Source organism: Alligator sinensis, unplaced genomic scaffold, assembly GCF_000455745.1.
Source record: "Alligator sinensis unplaced genomic scaffold, ASM45574v1 scaffold1488_1, whole genome shotgun sequence".
NCBI classification, from domain to species: domain Eukaryota; kingdom Metazoa; phylum Chordata; order Crocodylia; family Alligatoridae; genus Alligator; species Alligator sinensis.
In genome coordinates, this window is record NW_005843097.1 from 26921 (window position 1) to 27402 (window position 482).

General features: G+C 66.2%; 1 protein-coding gene across 1 annotated transcript in view; it reads right to left on the reverse strand.

Annotated features, from left to right (window-relative positions):
* Positions 1-482, reverse strand: part of DVL2 (dishevelled segment polarity protein 2) — a 10228-nt gene that overhangs the window by 758 nt on the left and 8988 nt on the right. The window contains exon 13 of the mRNA XM_025193756.1: positions 7-93. Within this exon, the coding sequence (XP_025049541.1) occupies positions 7-93 (87 nt within the window). The remainder of the gene's footprint in view (positions 1-6; positions 94-482) is intronic.

The window sequence follows — 482 nt, forward strand, 5'->3', positions numbered from 1 at the left end:
GGGTGCCCCCCGGCAGGGGCAGCGGCGCCAGCGTGTCTTGGTCCGAAGCCCCGCTTGACCCGTCGTTGTCATTCAGGGACAAGTTAGCCAGGTCTGCAGGGGGGAGGAGGAAGAGGGGGATGAGGGGGAACCCAGGCATCCGGGCACCCCCCCACTGTAACTGCCAGGCTCCACTCCTCTCCTGGAGAACCCAGGCATCTGGGCTCCCAGTCCTCTTCCCCCCCACCCCCTTGTAACTCATCACCCGTGCATCCCGGCTGCCCTTCCTACTCTTACCCACCAGCCCCGTTCGCCTCCTGGAGAACCCAGGCATCCGGGTCCTGTGGGCAGGGGGTCTGGTAAGAGCGGGTGTCCCATGGGTGTGGGGAAGTCTCAGGGGTCTCCTATGGGTGCAGGGGGTCCCTAAAGGTATCAGGGAAGACTGGGGGGGTCCCTTGGGGGCAGTGTCAGGGGACAGGAGGGGTCTTGGGGGGCCCTGTGTG